A 14,908-nucleotide genomic window follows, 5' to 3' on the forward strand; every position below is an offset into this window, starting at 1 on the left:
TGTGCTATCTAGCTGCCCTTTTTTAATGCATACAAAGTACCTTTGATCCCATTGCCTCCTCCTAGATAATTGAATTTTTGTTGTATCATTCATGATCCTGACTTAGAGAAGTCCATGTAGAAAGTGCAATGGATTTGAAGCCAGAAGACTTGATTTAAATCATTAGCTGACCTTTACTATAAGGATTAATCACTTGCCTCAATTTCCTCATCTATAAAATGAGGGAAATGCTGGTATTTCCTTCCTACTTTACAGGATTTTGTGTGGGAAATGTTTTATAAGCATTAAACACGAAATACATGTCATTTTTTTATTTCACATGGACAATTTAAATAAATATTAGCTCACAGTTTATAAATTGTTCTCTTTATAACCATGCTATATAAGCAGGATATATGCATATGTTCTCATGGCAAAGGAGGATGGAAGAAAATAAACAAATGTAGCATTTACTATGTGCCAGGCACCAGGCTTTACATAGTTACCCTGTCGCCCCACTGCCAGTCCCCCAAAAGTTCTCCCTTACAATAAACATAGTCAAGCAAAATAAGTACATAGATGAACCGTGTCTGAAAATGAATTCCTTATCCTGCATCTTCTATTACTCTTGTCAAGAGGTTAAAAGTATCCGTCATCACTAGTCTTCTGGAATCGTGGTTAGTCACTGAATTAGTCAGAGTTCTTAAGACTTTCAAAGGTATTTTTCCTTTACTATGTTGTGGTCATTTAGTTTTGGTTTTCCTCCTCATTTCAATCTATCTCATTTCATACACATCTCCCCAGTTTTTTTTTAATCTATATCTTTTATCATTTCTTATGGTACCATAATTTTCCATTACATGAATATATCATAATTTATTCAGCCATTTCCCAACTGATAGGCATTTCCTTCATTTCCAGTTATTTGGGGCAGCTTAGTGGCAGAGTAGATTAAGTACTTGGAGTCAGAAAGACTTGAGTTCAAATTTGACCTCAGACACTTATTAGCTATGTGACTCTGTTTGTCTCAGGTTCCTCATCTATAAAATGGGAATTATATTAGCACATACCTCTCGGAGTATGTGTGAGGATTAAAACAGAGAATAATTGTAAAGTGCTTAACATAGTATCTAGTACATAGTAAGTATTTAATAAATACTTGTTTCCTCCCTCCCTCCTTTCTTCTGTTTCCCTCCCTCGCTTTTCCCCTTCTTTTCCTCCTTCCTCTCCTTCCTTCTGCCCTTTCCTTCCTTCTTCCTTTTTTCCTTCCTTCCTTCCTCTCTGTAAGTTACCTCCCCAGTGCCTAAGAAAGTAGGAACTAGAATTTACTCAGCATTAAGCTACTAATGATGGCTGTTATAGTCTGGAATAAGAGTTTTGTCAAAAAGAGGAATAATAAACTGAAAGACAGGAATGGGAACTGAGCAAAGTATGAATGACCAAGAGAAAGGACTTCCTGGGCTTGGAGGATAAGGAAAATTCAAGACTTCCTACACTATAGACACACCTCACTAATGACTATCTCCATCCCCTTTCTTTTCTTCCGTGGGTCTCAGAGATTGGCCCACCTGTTTTCTACCTTTTGCTTGCAGCTGAATTGTGTTTCCTGAAGCTATTTTAGTTCAAAGTTTTAGTATCAAGTGTCAAAAGTCAAGTTTTAACCCTGGTGGCCTTCTCACTCAAAAATATAGTTTTCTTTATATTACATTTCCACCTCACCAAAAATGGGGATAATATCTACTTGTTCATCCCTCCTTTATTCTTCACCTCTTCCTCCAAATGCCACTCCAGTCCTTATGTTAATTCAGTGCTCTGTTAGTTGTATTTTCACATTAGGAACTTAATTCATAGGAAAAAATAACCTGATTAGAATTTATGTGGCTGCAAATTATATTCCCATCCATATATTTTTTATATATGTAATCACTCATATATAAAACATGTATGGGGAAATATTTTTGTGTTTGTGTAATCACTGTCTCTCAGGCTGGTAAACATTAAAGTAGATAGAGCACTGGTCCTGGAGTAAGGAAGACCTCAGTTCAAATGTGACCTGAGACACTTACTAGCTCAGTGGTCCAGGGGAAGTCCCTTACCCCTGTTTGCCTTAGTTTCCTTACCTGTCAGATTAGTTGGAGAAGGAAAGGGTAAACAACTCTAGTATCTTGGCCAGGAATTTCCCCAAGAAAAACCCAAATGTGGTCACAAAGAGTTAGACATGACTTAATCCTTGTATATATTACTTTGTGTCCTGCTTTTTTATTTGGTGTACTTTTATATTTATATTGCATATTTCTACTTAAAATTTTCCTCCTATGAATATCTTCAAGGATCTGGGCAGTCCATATAGTCATCATTTTTAATAGTTCTTTAGTATCAATATATCATTATTTGCTTAATTATCTTCCTGATATGGACATTTGAGCTGTTTATAGTGTTTGGGTAATGTTGCTATTATGAATATATGAGTTTGATTCACTTATTTTTCCTTTCACACTATTTCCTTGAGATATAATCCCAGAAGCACAATTCCTGGGCCAAAAGATCTGTACAGTTTTGTAACTCTCATTAGGTGTTACCAATATTACCATCCAGAAAGATTAAGATAATTTCCAATATCAATAGGAATGTGTAAGAGTATCTATTTCAATCCAGGTTAGTTTAATAAGTGTATAATGGTACCTTGAAAGCTTTTTAGAAATTTATTGCTACTTAGTCATGCAGTTTTTTTTCCATGTAATGACTTGCTTCCTGTCTGTAGGATCACAGGATTTAGAACTGAAAGACTCTTGAAGGATTTCTTGAAGGATTATTTAATCCAGCCCCATCATTTAGTAAATAAGGAAACTGAATCTGAGGCAGATAAAATGACTTGCCTAAGGTAGCATAGTTAAAAAGTAGAACCAGACTTTGACCCAGGTATTCTGATTTCAAATCTAGTTGATTGTCTGCTGTCTGACGTATAAACTATTAGATCACCTGGAATCTGGGTGTTGACCATATGTCTTTAAATAAATTCTTGAATAATAATTAATAACAACAATGGCATAATATGTATCAGTTAACTAATATGATACAATGTTATGCTATAATATTAATTGATATTTATTATATTATCTATTTGTTAATAATAATTTAATAATTAATAACAAAATTTGTATAATAAATGTATTGGTTATATTTGTCATGTATGTTTTCAGTTGGTTTCCTTTTTATGTTTTATTATATTTCCTTATGTAGGTTTATTTTAATGTACTCAGATATACCCCTAATGTCTCTGACAAAAATCTTTTTCCCTATTCAGAAATTTATCTTTCCCTCGTGACTAGAATAGAGATGCTATTACATTTTCTCCTCATTTTAAAAATTGATTTTAAAAAATGTAAACTCTTGATCCAGGCATAATTTATTACAATGTATGGTTATGAGAAATAGATCCAAATTAATTCTTCCTTCAGTTGTCCTCCCCAAAGTTATTAAATATTGAGTTATTTCCCTTTTGATATGTTACTTCTATTTTTCATCTATTAATCTCTTAGAATAGTTTAAATATATATCCTGTTTCACTGGGCACTTTTTCTGCCTGTAAAATATAATTTGATTTTTGTCATTTTATTATATATCTTAAAATATCATGGGGTAAGTCCTTCACCATTTCCTTTAAAGTGTCCTCTGTGTGTGTGTGTGTGTGTGTGTGTGTGTTGGTCCAGACTTGTGATTTAGGGGGAATTCCAGGGTAGAAATTCTCTCCTCTGATACATGCCTGCCTGCATACATGCATACATAAATACATAGAAATGGGGTGTGTGTGTGTATGTGTATCACCACAGCATTCATCTATACCTTATAGGCTTAGAAAGTTGCCTGAAAAGTTACATAACTTGCCTATAGTCACAGAAGGGAATCAGGCTTGAACACCTGTGTCTTCTGGACTCCCAAGCCAACTGCCTAGACAGGACACCATGTTGTCTCTAATGCATATGGCTGTGTGGTTTGTGACATTTTCATCAGGCTACGAATTTTCAGATTTGAGATAGTAACCCATTTGTCCATTTCTTTTCGTCTTTCTCATTACTGCTAAATCTCTGAAGCCTATATACTAATGCAACTTAAAAAAAATTTTTTTAAATCAAGTATTTATTTTCTGTCCCCATTCTTACCTACTGGAGAAAAAAAGAAAAAGAAAATCCATGGAACAGATATGCATTGTCAAGTAAAAACAAATTCCCACATTGGCCATGTCCAAAAATGTATGTCTCATCTTTACATCTTGTGTCCTTCACCTCCCTATCAGGAGGCAGTAGGTAGCATATTTTCTCATCAGTCCTCTAAAATCATGGTTAATCAGATCCAGATCCAGATCCAGAGTTTAAATCTTTCTTTATAAAGTTATTGATGTCAGATAAATTCTTCTCCTGGTTCTACTCACTTCACTCTGTATCAAATCTTTCCAGGTTTCTTTAAAATCTTCTTTTTTTTCCATTCCTTATAACTCAGTAGTATTTCATTATGTTCATATACCATAATTTTTCCCCCAGTAGAACGTACTCCCTTAGTTTCCATTCTTTGCCTCTCCAAAAAAGAGTGCCCTAAATAATTTTGTATGTAGAGATCCTTTTCTTCTTTCTTTGATCTCTTTGGGACTATAGACCTAGTGGTAGCATTTTGGGATCAGCGCCATACATTTTATTTTAGGGGCATACTTCCAAGTAACTTTCCAGAATAGTTGGACCTGTTCATGGCTCCAACAACAGAACATTAATGATGCCAATGAAATCCTAGTGGCATTCATTTGTTGGACCAGGTTTAGTTGAAGAGGAGGAAATTATTTCTAGAGGATTGCGCTGGGAAATAAATTAGGAGCAGACAAGTTAAATCGCTTTTCTACTACCTTGGAAGGACAAACCACAGCAGTGGGCAGGGAAGAACTAACAGCCTTATCACATGATATTGCTGATAAGCTGCCATAGCTTTGTATCAGTGACATCATTTCCAAAGTGGAGACATGGTGTACTAAAAGAGAATGTTTCAGCACTAGCAAATTAGCCTGTTATGTTTATTCCCTGGCTATAAAAGTTAAAATGGGAAGATTCCGAACTGCACCAGAGTGAATTAGTCTCATTAACATGTCATCCGAAACAGCCTTTTTAAAGTGTGTTGACTAAGCTAAAAGTATTTAACAAGTCTGAGATCTGCGCTGAGTGTGCTAGAAGTATACATTCATTAAAGATAAACATAGTATTTCTCCCTTTTGTGTCTCTCATTTATTTCCTAAAATAAAATGAAGTTAGTTCAGTAAAATGTATCCTAAGAAATCCATTCCAAGCCTTACCTTTTCACAGACAGCTACTCCTGAAGAAGCAGCCCATAGTTAAAGCGCCAGATGTCCCATAATCTTAGCAAGTGGGTGGTGTCTGAGCACCACTGAAGCTTGTATCATTCCAGATCTTTCTCTCTGAGTCATGGGTGGGCACCTGTCCATCAGCACAGGTATCACAAAAGTCGTACAGACATCAGGAAAAATTCATCAGGAACAGTCATTCATATTAGCAACAGTGTTCCTTTTAGGAACTGATTCGAATGTCTTTCTGAATTTATTTTTCTAGAACTAATGGTGTTTACATACATATACATATGTGTTTATAGTTATCCTCCTTCAATGCCACAATTTTATCAGGTAGTCAGGGACTCTCTACAATTCTGAATTATAAATTATATTATATATATAAATTATGAATTATAGACATTACTAGCATTTGATTCTCACAACCATCCTGTGAAGGGAGATGCTATTATTATCCCTATTTTACAGTTGAAGAAATTGAGGCAAAGATAAAGTGACTTCTCCAAGATCACAGAGCACATTTGACTGTTACCCAAAGCATAGGAAATACTTTCCAGAATGTCATTTTTAAGATACTTTGTAGTTTTAAAAAGTAGTCTTTGCCCCAAGTAAATTTAAATTTTCTTGCCTTGAAACAATTACCCCAAATGCTAAAAAGAGGGTGAGCTTCTGAAGAAATTTCTTGCTCTTTTTAGTGCTTGGAATCATTTTAGTAGACCTTGAGAAATTTTTCACTAAGCTATAGAATTTCCTAGTTTGTAGATTATCTACGCTTACTATTTATGGACTAGTGCCACTGTTGACTTCTTGGTTCTTCCTGTAACCCTAAGGAGAAAGGAAACAGTGAAATGAAGTTAAATTATCCAGCCTAAGTGGCTCTAGTAGGAAGTTTGATGGAGTTAAATTGCCTAGCCAAGATGAGAGTTTTATATTATTTATTTTTATCCCATCAAATTAGGGAGCTAGAAATTTAGAATCATAAAATATTGGAACTAGGAGGGATCTTATTTTACTCAGTCTACCTCTCCAATAGGTTAGGAAACTAAGGTGGGAGGAAAGGGGAAGTATTTATATAGCACCTACTATGAGCCAGGTACTGTGCTAAGCACTTTACAAATATTATTTCATTTGATTCTCACAGCAATCTTGAGAGATAAGATACTATTATTATCTGTATTTTATGGTTGGAGATATTGAGGCAAAAAGAGCTAAAGTGACTTGACCCTGATCACATAATCTGAGAAGGTATTTGAACTCAGGTTTTCCTGCCTCCAGGAAATATTCTACTTGCAAACTGTTCCAAAGACCTTAAGTCCACTTTGGCAAATCTATGGCACATGTGCCTGAGGGGGGGAGGAGGCTGCTCCTTTCCCTCTCTCCATACATGCCTAGGGACATTTCTCCAATCACCTACCCCTCTGTCGGCAGCCCAAAGGGAGCACTTCCTTCCTCCCCTGTCTGGAGTAAGGTAGGGAGTTCACATGCAGCATAAGCATTGCATTTTGGACACTTGGTCTCTAAAAGGCATCACTTCCCTAAGTCTTTGGTCTCACTAGAGTAAACACACTCATTGTTCATAGACCTAATGTCTAGGTTTCTCCTTCAAAGATCTATAAGGATAAAGATGATATCCAATTTTCCTAGAAAGTTACAATAAGAAAATGGAAAAGATGCAATCGTTACACAGTGTGTAAAAAATTTATTTCAAGCTGTTCTCAAAGAGGTGAGATCAGTACAGGAGTTCTCCTCATAACTTCTTAGGACACAAATCCATTATCTTCTCCTCCCTAAAAGTGAGAGGGGCTAGATGGTACAGTGGCTAGAGTCTAGAGTCAGGAAGACTTGGGTTCAAATTCAGCCTCAGGTATTTACTAATTGTGTGACCCTGGGCAAGTCATTTAAAATATGTATATATTGTCACCACCAGTCTCCTACCCCAGGATGACACCTAGGCTGCCTAGAGATATAAAGTGGCTTGTCTATTGTGATTGAATAACTTTAATAAAGGGGTAAAAAGAGAACTGATAACACTATTGTCCCTAGGACATTCATCTTTCCTCCAAACTATGAATATCTACTTGTTGGGAGGCAAGGGGAAAAGAGAGGAATAATTTACAAAGCAAATGTTTTCATCTTTTTTCATTACGCTAATAGTGCACTGTGTGTGTGTGGTGTTTGTTTTGTTTTGTGTTTTTTTTTGCAGACTCTGGTGCCTACAAAGTTCTTTTCTGGATCTAGGGCTGGACACCTCCATGATCACAACCAATGTATCAGGAAATGGCTCTGCTCTCTGGGAACCCCGACCCCAACTTCACCCCCTACTCTTACAATGGCTTCGAGAAGCTTTGCAAGGTGCAGGCTAAGAAGGGCTTATTCTACAAGAAAGCCAGGCTCTTGCATCCCGGAGAAGACTCCTGTTGCCCCACTTACTGTGAGGACTGGCCCCGCCATGTCATCATCAACGTGGGTGGCATCAAGTATAGACTCCCTTGGACTACCCTAGAGAACTGTCCTCTGACCCGGCTAGAGCGACTGAAGTCCTGTCACAACCACGATGAGATCATGAGTGTCTGTGATGACTACGATGTCAGCAGCAATGAATTCTTCTTCGACCGAAACCCTTGTGCCTTCAAGACCATTATGAATTTCCTTACTGCAGGGAAGCTGCGGCTCCTTCGAGAGATGTGTGCCCTCTCCTTCCAGGATGAGCTGGCTTACTGGGGGATTGAGGAGGAGTGCCTCGAGTGGTGCTGCCTTAGGAGACTTCGGCAGAAGGAAGAAGAGGCGGCCGAAGCCCAGTTCTACGAGACTGAACTGATAGTGAATGAGTCTCCTCCGCCTTGTGCCTTCCAGGAGGGCAGTCGGCTGGCTCAGTGCATGAGACAGCTCAGGGACATGGTAGAAAATCCTCACTCTGGGATTCCAGGGAAGATGTTTGCCTGCATCTCCGTCTCCTTCGTGGCCATCACGGCGGTCAGCCTCTGCATGAGCACCATGCCGGACATACGAGCTGAGGAAGATCGGGTGAGTGTCCCCACGTGCAGCTTTGAACTTGGTACTTTAGGTTTCCTGGGAGCTGTACCACACAGTGATATCTGTAGAGTTCAGTGATGGACGTGTGTGTGTTTATGTATACTTTGCATACATAAATTTATACCACTTTGTTGGTTGACAAGTGCTATTCATGGCTCTAACATGTAATAACTATAATTTTGAGTAATTATAGTCTTCATTATTGCTAGGTGGTACTGGGCCCAGGAAGACCTGAGTTCAAATCCCCCCTCAGACACTAGCTAGCTGTGTTACCTGGGGCAAATCACCTAACCTCTGTCTGACTCAGGCTCCTCAATTATAAAATAAGGATCATTAAATAGCACCTCCTCCCAATGCTGTTGTTCAGGGTCAAATTAGATAATATTTGTAAAGCAATCATGACAGTGCCTAGTACAGAGTAGGCACTAAACAATCCTACTTCCTTTCCCTTCCCTCCCATATACTCCAGAGGTCTCACCTTTTATTTTATTTAATTTATTTTATTTAATAACTTGAAGGAGAAAAGATCCTGATTCTCAAGAAGCTATAAATATATCCAGATTTAGATCTAAACCCATTCTTCTCCAAATCATGGAGTTCTAGCTGCTTCCTTTCTTCTTCAAGAAGACAGACATCATCTTCCAATTTAGTTCCACCTGGAGAGGGGCTGGGGTAGGGGTGGGGGAGATGTATGTGTGAGAGTATATTTCACACGGTACCAGCCAATTAGCACATGAACTTGGGTTTCAAGGGGCAAGGGCTATGAGTTAAATAGGTACCTCCTTTTCCCCTTTCTCCTCACCCCATTTTGCCCTTACTCTAGGTATCTCTGGCACTGAGTATTTCACCAATAACTGGGGAAACACAGGTGTTACTGCTTGGATGACTTTAATACATTTATCACAAGAGAACAAGGACCCAGCAACTCTGCCAAAGCCCTTAAAATGGCAGCAATTTATGACATGCAATCAGTCTCGTAGAACCCAAAAACCAAATCATTATTAGAGAACAGATAGATAAGCCGATGGAAAATAGCGTGTTCTTGCATCCTCTTGGAACAGCCTCAGTCAAAGATATTGTAAGTGAGAAGGCTTCGGCTCTGGCTGTGATTTGCACTTTAATTTAAATTTTAAGAAATTGGTTTGGCCTCCTTCATTGTCTGGGTACCTGATTACTGAACTACCGTTTCCACAAGCATTGACTGAGTCCAAGTTTCTGATTCTTCTGCTAAAAAGACACTTCCCATATTTGAATTTTCTAAGTAGTACATTAATTCCTTTGACCCCTTATTTACATAGAAGTCCTAAAAAGTAGCTGAGGCTGCCTAGTGCACAAAGAAGTCCAGGTCTTATGGGCCTTTCCTGAGTATATCTTACTATTAAGCACCAGAACTCTAAATCCTCTCATCACCTTCTAGTTGCCAACATATGTTGTTGTTGAGTTGTTTCAATCATGCCCAACTTTTTATGACTCCTTTTGGGATTTTCTTGGCAGAGATACCGGAATGATTTGTCATTTCCTTCTCTAGCTCATTTTACACTTGAGGAAACTGAAGCAAACAAGGTTACATGAAGTCCAAGGTCATACAGCTTTTAAGAATCTGAAGCTGGATTTGAATTTAGGTCTTCCTGATTCCAGGGCTGGCACTCTAGCCACTGCTTCACCAGCTGCCCTGCCCACATATAGTGTGAGTCAGTTCCATCTTTTGGTTCTTCCATACTTCTCACTCCGCCCCATGAATCTCTACTTTTCCCTGTAATTTTATAAATTCAAAGTTTATAGCATAAAACATCAAAAAATTCATAAAGCATCTTTCTTTCTCTATAATAGTCACTCTTGTGAATAACTACTTCTGAATTTTCCCTTATCTTTTAGCAGTTCATTGCTCTGGTGCAAATACCTTTTCTCTTTCACTCACTTAGTTAATCCATGTGTTAAGGATTCCCTCCCTTTTCACTTTTGCTTCTTGGAACCTCTAAGTCCATTAAAAAAATAAAATAAACCCGACCCATCTGTCTTGGAATGAATACGGTGTATTGACTCCGAGGGAGAAGAGCAGATAAGGGCAAGGCAATGGGGATTAAGTGATTTAGCCAGGGTCACACAGCTAGGAAGTGTCTGAGGTCAAATTCAAACTCAGGACCTCCCATCTCTGGGTCTGGCTCTCAATCCACTGAATCACCAAGCTGCCTCACTCTGAGTCCTTTTAAGACCCAGCTCAATTCCTTCCTTCAACAAGCCTTTCCTGATTCCCCAAATTGTTAGTGAACCTCCATGCAAAATCATTGTGTTTATTTTGTAGATATTTTGTATTGAGTTATAATGAATGGGTTATGTGTCCATCTCCCTACCCTTACCCCCAGAATGTAGGCTGCTAGAGAGCACGGAATATCTCCCATTTGTATTCTCAGAGAGTAGCAATGCCCGGCATATAGTGGGCATTTAATAAAAAATTCATTGATTGATTGTAGAAGTCTCTTCCAACCTAGTGGACATTTCAACATGAATATTTGGGGACAAGTGATGCCTACAGCATTTCAACTAGCTTGCTTTTTTTAAAACCAAGCTACCCCAAGAACAGCTTTTCTAAACATTTCTTTCATTCTCTGTACATATAGCCATCTGTTAGCAACCTGTGGTCATCACCTCCAAGGTAACGCTTATGGTGATTATTCTTCAAAATTCCTTAACTCATTAGAGTTCAGAAGGACCAAGAGAATCTCTTGAGTTTATTTTCATACTCCCAAGGTTGGAAAAGTGGTAATGAGGCAAAATTCTGCTTATAGCCAGAGCTCTTTCTACTGAAGTCTGATCTGCCATTGAAAAACAATCCTTCTTCAAGAGTGGCAGACTATAAAAGATTTGTAGGGAAATCAATGGATTTTTTTAATGTTTACTTTTTCTTTTCATCAAAAATCATTTATTGAAAGCATATTATGTGCCAAACACTGTGCTAAGCACTAGGCATACAAGTACAAGCAGGCAAGATAGTCTTCACCCTCAGGGAGCTAACATTCTAATTGGAAGAAATGGGAGGAGGTATTAAATTTACTGCTTTTTTACCCTTATCTTCTATCTTAGAATTAATACTAAATATTAGTTCCAAGCAAAAGAATGGTAAGGGCTAGACAATGAAGGTTAATGGCTTGCCCAGTGTCACACAACTAGGAAGTGTCTAAAGCAAGATCTGAACTCAGGCTCTCCTGACACCAGGTCTGGCTCTCTATCAACTAAGCTACCTAGATGCCCGTATATTTATCTTTTTCAAATTCAATTTTATTTTCCCATCCACATTCTTTCTCTCTCACCACTTCCCTCTCCCCACATTGAGAAGAAATAAAAAACAAACACAAATGGTCAAGCAAAACATATTACCAAATCATCATATACATGCACATATACATGCATGTATATATAATACAGCTATGTATATGATGTGTGTATATGTAAAATATGTATATATACACTTAAATATCCATTATTATATATTAGTTTGTACCCATATTTTATGTGTGCATGTATGTGTTAAATATATATAATCTATGTATGTAAATTAATTTATGCACATGCCTATATACTGTAAAATATATTCTGTATGCATATATAGTTTTATATATATATGTGTGTGTGTGTGTGTGTGTGTGTGTGTGTGTGTGTGTGTGTGTGTTGTATAGAGTAGTTAAGTGGTGCAGTGGATAAAGCATTGGGCCTGGGGTCAGGAAGACCTGAGTTCAAATATGGCCTCAGATATTTCCCAGCTTTGTTACCCTGGGCAAGTCACTTAACCCTGTTTACCTCAGTTTCCTCATATATAAAATGAGCTAGAAAAGAAAATGGCAATACTTCCCAGTATCTTTGCCAAGAAAACCCCAAATGGGATCACAAAAAGTTGAACACAACTGAAATGACTGAACAAGTGTGTTTTTGTGTGTGTGTATGTGTGTGTATGTACACACCTAAACATATATGCCTCAACCTGTACCAAGTCCAGGAGCTTTCTGTCTGGAGGTGGGTAGCATCATGAGTCCTCTGAGATTATAGTTGGTCATTATGTTGATCATAGTTCTTAAGTCTTTCAAAGTTGGCTATCTTTAAAGTACTGTGATTATATGATTCTTTTCCTGGTTCTGCTTACTTCACTATGAATCAGTTCATAAAATCTTCCCAAGTTTCTCTGAAACCATCCCTTTCATCCTTCCTTTTAGCACAATTATGTCCCATCGCATTCATATGCTATAACTCATTCCGCCATTCCATAATTGATGGGCACCCTCTTAGTTCCCAATTCTTTGCAGCCACAAAAAGAACAGCCCAGAATAATTTTGTTCATTTGACTAATTTTCCTTTTTTTTTAAATCTTATTTGGATTACAGAACTAGTGGCAATATACTTATGTCAAAGGTTGTGCACATGAATTAAGCTTGTGAATTTTTTATGAAGGTAGTTGTAGATTTATTTTCTAAAGTCAATCTGGCCATATAAAGAATAATTTAGGTTGATGCTCCAAACTTCTTTTCTTTAGCAACTAAAGGAAATAGATTTTACATTTATAAAACCCTTTTACAGGTAGAAGATGGGAGGAGGGAAGCTCTTATAACCTTTTAGTATTTTGTTTTCCTTTGTGTTTCTTTTTCATTTGAACTTGACACCTCATAAACTATAAGACTTAAATATTTTCTAGATTCAGTCCATTAAAAAAATAACTAGCTAAACAATTAAACCACTTTTTGACTTTTTTAAAACAGTGCTGCTTTGCTGCCAGCTACTTGGCTTTCACAGTGAGTCACTGGAGCTGGATGGCATGTGACAGGCTCCTTAGAAGAAGTCTGTCTGAAGTTCATGTGTCTTGAACAGTGACAAGCACTAATGGAGCTCCTTAATTTGTATCCACATTAAAGCTGACATCCTAATTAAGCCTCCCCAATTGTTTTTTTAAGGATTTAAAAGAAGGGGGAAGATGCTTTTTCTTAACAATTAGAATTGCCTTAATGTAGTTACCAAAAAAAAATTTCCCTCTTTTGACACTCTGTAACTAGTAATAGTTTGCTTTCATCTTTGCAGCATCTGTATTGATTGTTATTTTTGTGAGCCAAGGCAGAAAAGCATGGAGAGAAAGATCATTATCCTCACTTAGTGAGACAATTGGAGCAATGTAACTTTTGCTGCTCCAGCTAATGATGTTGATGCATAAAACTACTCCTTTCTAAAAAGAAAGGCTTCTTGGAGACCCAGTTTCTTTCTGTCTTTTTCTTTAATTTGACATGAAAGTTTCTCCCATCAAAGTCTTACCCAGTGGCAGCTTGGTTCATTTAGGCACGTGCATAACGAGATGCAATGAGCAAAGTGAAGATCAGAAATCATAGTTATCCTTTTTCTTTCTTCCTTGACAAAGTAGTGGGCCTATGGAGTAAATGTAGAGTGAGAGGGCTCTCAGGAGTTATTTCTTGGACTGGAGCAGTGGAAGTCTGTCCTTATTGGGAGATCATCTTATTTATTTTAAGGTCTCCCTCATTTGCCTAATAGTACATTGCACAGAGTAGAAACTAATACTAGTAGAATGTATCACTTCCCTCCCAGAGGTGCTGGGTCTGGCCTGACCTGATAGAATTCCATTGGAAGTTCCTTTCTTCAACTCCTTTGGCCTTTGGTATTGCTGCCTCTTCTAAAATTGTTCTGTTGGGGCTCATCCAGGCATAGAAGCGACTCTGGGTTCTTGAAGACTATGTCTCTCTCTGGTAGGTCCTAGCAAACTATAAGTACAGAGCATTGGCTTTTGAGTCAAAGGAACTGAGTTAAATATGGCTTCTGTTACAGGCTATGTGACCTCAGGAAAGTCATTTAACCTCTGTCCATCAGTTTTCTCACTTAAAAAAAATAGGTTGGACTAAATGATCTCTCAGGTACCTTTGAACTAGATGCATATACTTTCATGAATATACCTCAGCAGTTCTTTTGTCACGAGTTTCTTCAGATGTGCCTTAACAAATCAAATTCCATTCCTCCTTATCATGAGTTCTAGTCCTATCTCTGTAATATGACCAGAGATCAAGTCATTGTTAATTACTTGACTAAGCCTCTATTTATTCATCTGTAAAATGGTGATCTGAGGAGGATATTCCAAGGAAAATATTATTTGGATGGTAAGCATGAATTAAAGAGTGATAACACAGTGTAATGGAAAGATTGCTAGATATATTATTGGAGTCATCTTACCTTTTAAGCCTGATTTGCAATCTTGGCTCTGCCATTTATCAAGTTGGTGACTTTAGGTGAATTGCTTAAAAGTCTCTAAGCCCCTATTTCCTTATCTATAAAATTAGGTGGCTGAACCAAATGATCTCAGAGCTCCTTTTGCACTCTAAATCATGAATAGAGAGAGAAGATGAATCCTGCTAGATTGCTAGAGTGCCTTGAAGGGGTTCATTCACCCTGGGAAAATGACGTATTACTTCCTACTCAGTAGCAGGACCTAACTCAATAGAATTTGCATATAAACATTGCCCTCATCTTTTTAAACTAAATGATATCCACTTTATTGCTTCTCTCCTCACA

The 14,908-nt window shown here is 37.6% G+C and overlaps 1 protein-coding gene across 1 annotated transcript in view; it reads left to right on the forward strand.

Annotated features, from left to right (window-relative positions):
- The first annotated feature begins 7,600 nt into the window (after positions 1-7,600).
- KCNG2 (potassium voltage-gated channel modifier subfamily G member 2) overlaps positions 7,601-14,908 on the forward strand; it is a 94,998-nt gene continuing 87,690 nt past the window's right edge. The window contains exon 1 of the mRNA XM_044683487.1: positions 7,601-8,347. Coding sequence (XP_044539422.1) covers positions 7,601-8,347 — 747 coding nt within the window. The remainder of the gene's footprint in view (positions 8,348-14,908) is intronic.

Source organism: Gracilinanus agilis, chromosome 1, assembly GCF_016433145.1.
Source record: "Gracilinanus agilis isolate LMUSP501 chromosome 1, AgileGrace, whole genome shotgun sequence".
NCBI classification, from domain to species: Eukaryota; Metazoa; Chordata; class Mammalia; order Didelphimorphia; family Didelphidae; genus Gracilinanus; species Gracilinanus agilis.